The 2432-nt window shown below is 46.9% G+C and overlaps 1 protein-coding gene across 2 annotated transcripts; it reads right to left on the bottom strand.

The window, feature by feature from the left end:
• Positions 1-243: 243 nt before the first annotated feature.
• Positions 244-2132, bottom strand: her9 (hairy-related 9). Of its 2 annotated transcripts, none has more exons than XM_067239671.1 (4): positions 1789-2132; positions 1525-1620; positions 1319-1406; positions 244-1180 (listed from the first exon to the last, which is right to left on the bottom strand). In XM_067239671.1, exons 1-4 carry the CDS (start codon positions 1894-1896, stop codon positions 600-602), a joined length of 873 nt encoding a protein of 290 aa, XP_067095772.1. In that variant the 5' UTR covers positions 1897-2132; the 3' UTR covers positions 244-599. The 2 variants fall into 2 exon arrangements, with proteins under 2 accessions (XP_067095772.1, XP_067095773.1); XM_067239672.1 differs by having other exon boundaries at positions 244-1177.
• Positions 2133-2432: the final 300 nt, after the last annotated feature.

Raw genomic sequence — 2432 nt, 5'->3', positions numbered from 1 at the left:
TAAAACGTGTGGTAGGCTAGGCTATTCCCTCTTTGAGATACATTCAGGAACTCAAATAAGGTTTATTAAATTAGAACACACGCATGCTAGCAGGAATGCTATAGCCTATGGACTATTGGCCCATAGCCTAGGCCTGTTCAAAATAGAAACATTTCGAGGGGGCTACAGAATTAAGGAGACACTTTAAATCAGTGTTCTCTTTTTCTATCTACAATGCGATTAAAATAGTGAAGACAACTTAAGTAAATTGAACTTGAGCAACTGATTTATTGGAACAACGGGCCATTGCCCAACTTCAATTTCAAACGACAAACAATATAAAACACTCAGCTTTGGTATAACAATCAATAACAAATCTGTACAAAACTAAATATTTCCATAAAAAGTACTTCATCCCAAATAATTCATAAACTTCCATTGCATGAACACCATATTTATCACCACATCCAAATTTTGGAATCAGCCAATAAATACGAAAAAAAAGAAGAAAAAAAAACTTTTGCCATGTCCAACAAAGGAAACAACGTTCCATAAAACGGAACTTTTGAATTAAATGAACATTTGCATTTCATCGTAGTGTCAATATCCCCTGCTTCAGTCTACCAAGGGCGCCATACGGGCTCCGAGTTCTCCGGGCCAGTGCTAACTCCGACTGGGCTGACAGCCTGAGACACACAGGCGAATGATGTCATCCCGTGGACGGGGGAGGCTACAGTGGGAGCGGAGCTGGCATGGACTGGGCTGGCATTCACCGTGACAGGCACACCCGCGTTCGCGTAAAGAGGGATTACGGGAGTCGTGGCGGAGCTGAAGGCGGGGTTGGGAATGAGAAATGCGAACTGTCCATCCGTGGCGGGCACGAGCTGGAACCCGCCGAAGACTTTAGGGGAGAGGGCTTCGGAGGGGCTGAGTTTGGAACCCATGGAGGCACTGTTGATAGGCAGGGTGGAGGGTAGCTGCACGTGGAGGGGCTGCGCGAGGTGAGACTGCTGTTGTGTCTGCTGGGGATAGTTCATGGCGATCATCTGCCCCATGCAGCCGGACAGGTGGTTGAGTAGCCGCGACCTCACCTCCGTGTTCACCCCCTCGCTGGTGGACAAGAAGCGGGTGACCTCGTTCATGCATTCGTTGAATCCCGCACGGTATTTACTCAGGACTGTAGAATCGGCTGTCAGCGCTGCTAATAAAAAAAGAGGAGTTTGTTTTTAGAACATGTGCTTGACAAAATTCTGTGTGCACTGTGCTCACTTTTTTCTCCAAGTGATGGAAGTTTTAGGCTAACGAGTAGACTGTAGGGACATATGGTATTTGAATTTACCGGTCATCTGGACCCGCTGTAGGTTCCTCAAGTGCTTCACTGTCATCTCCAGAATATCGGCTTTCTCCAGTTTAGAATGCCTGGAACTCTGAAAGACAAAACAAAGCAAGGACGTTTTAAAACGGATGCAATAAAATACAGCACCATAAGTCGAGCGATTGTGCAAGTCTGTTAAGATGTTGTTGTTGTTGTGAAGTTAAACTTACATCTTTCTTAAGTGCATCGAGGATAAGTGTCTTGAGTTGTCCGAGGCTTTCGTTAATCCTTGCTCTCCGACGTTTTTCCATAATTGGTTTCGATGACTGGAAAAAATAAAATATTGACATTAATTATTTGCCCTTTAGCCGTACAAATAAGACTTTGGATTGCATGTCCGTTTCATTCGGAATTGGTTTCAGAAATTGACAGGTGATTGATTTTGTTTTAACTGTTTATAGGCTTATCTGTGTTCCGTTTTTTTTTAATCTCACCTTTCTATGCTCACTGGCATTTTTGGGTTTGTCCGGGGTGTGGGACGCAGTGGCTGGGGCCCCTGCGACGGGAGATCCCGTTGGTTTCTCCATAGTATCGGCTGGCATCTTGAACTAAATATTCTCCTCGAATACAAAAAAAAGTCCTTAATTCCTTTTGGGGGAACAGCGGCGATTATTACAGCTGGTCGATACGACCGCGCTTCGGGAGTTCAGAAAAAATCTTCTCAAACGTGAACGATCGCAGAAAGTGAGCGAGCCCCACTGATCAGCTATATCACTTGTTATCACCGAACTGTCATCGGAGTACGAGAGCGTGCTTGAGACCAGGCAGCGTCAGGGCAGATCGAGACTGCTTTGGTGCCGACACACGCCAGCGGTACTTATAGATGGTTCGCGTGCTCCTAGTTCGTGTGAAACCCTCTCTGCATTCTTTCCCACACTCCTCTCAGCCAATGGGCGCGCGGACTCACCCATTGGGCGCGGGGCAGACTGCTGATTGGACAACACCCCCGCGGGCTGTCAGTCACGCGCTGCTCAATCAGTCCTGCAGGGACAGACAACAAAGCGGCGGGTGCAGCGGAGCTGGCTGTGAAGCGATAAGGGGAATTGGGGGAATGCGCTGTGTGTTTGCTTCCAACTTT

Source organism: Osmerus mordax, chromosome 7 (assembly GCF_038355195.1).
Source record: "Osmerus mordax isolate fOsmMor3 chromosome 7, fOsmMor3.pri, whole genome shotgun sequence".
Lineage (NCBI taxonomy): Eukaryota > Metazoa > Chordata > Actinopteri > Osmeriformes > Osmeridae > Osmerus > Osmerus mordax.
Note: the sequence above shows the minus strand (reverse complement) of the source record. Positions and strands in the feature narration are given on the sequence as shown.

What these genes read in the sequence shown, in the direction of transcription:
- her9 (XM_067239671.1), bottom strand. Translation starts at nt 1,896, where the DNA reads ATGCCAGCCGATACTATGGAGAAACCAACGGGATCTCCCGTCGCAGGG. An exon ending in ATGCCAGTGAGCATAGAAAG is followed by an intron (nt 1,621 to 1,788) that starts GTGAGATTAAAA and finishes TATTTTTTCCAG; the next exon opens with TCATCGAAACCAATTATGGA. An exon ending in ACAGCGGGTCCAGATGACCG is followed by an intron (nt 1,181 to 1,318) that starts GTAAATTCAAAT and finishes TTTTTTTATTAG; the next exon opens with CAGCGCTGACAGCCGATTCT.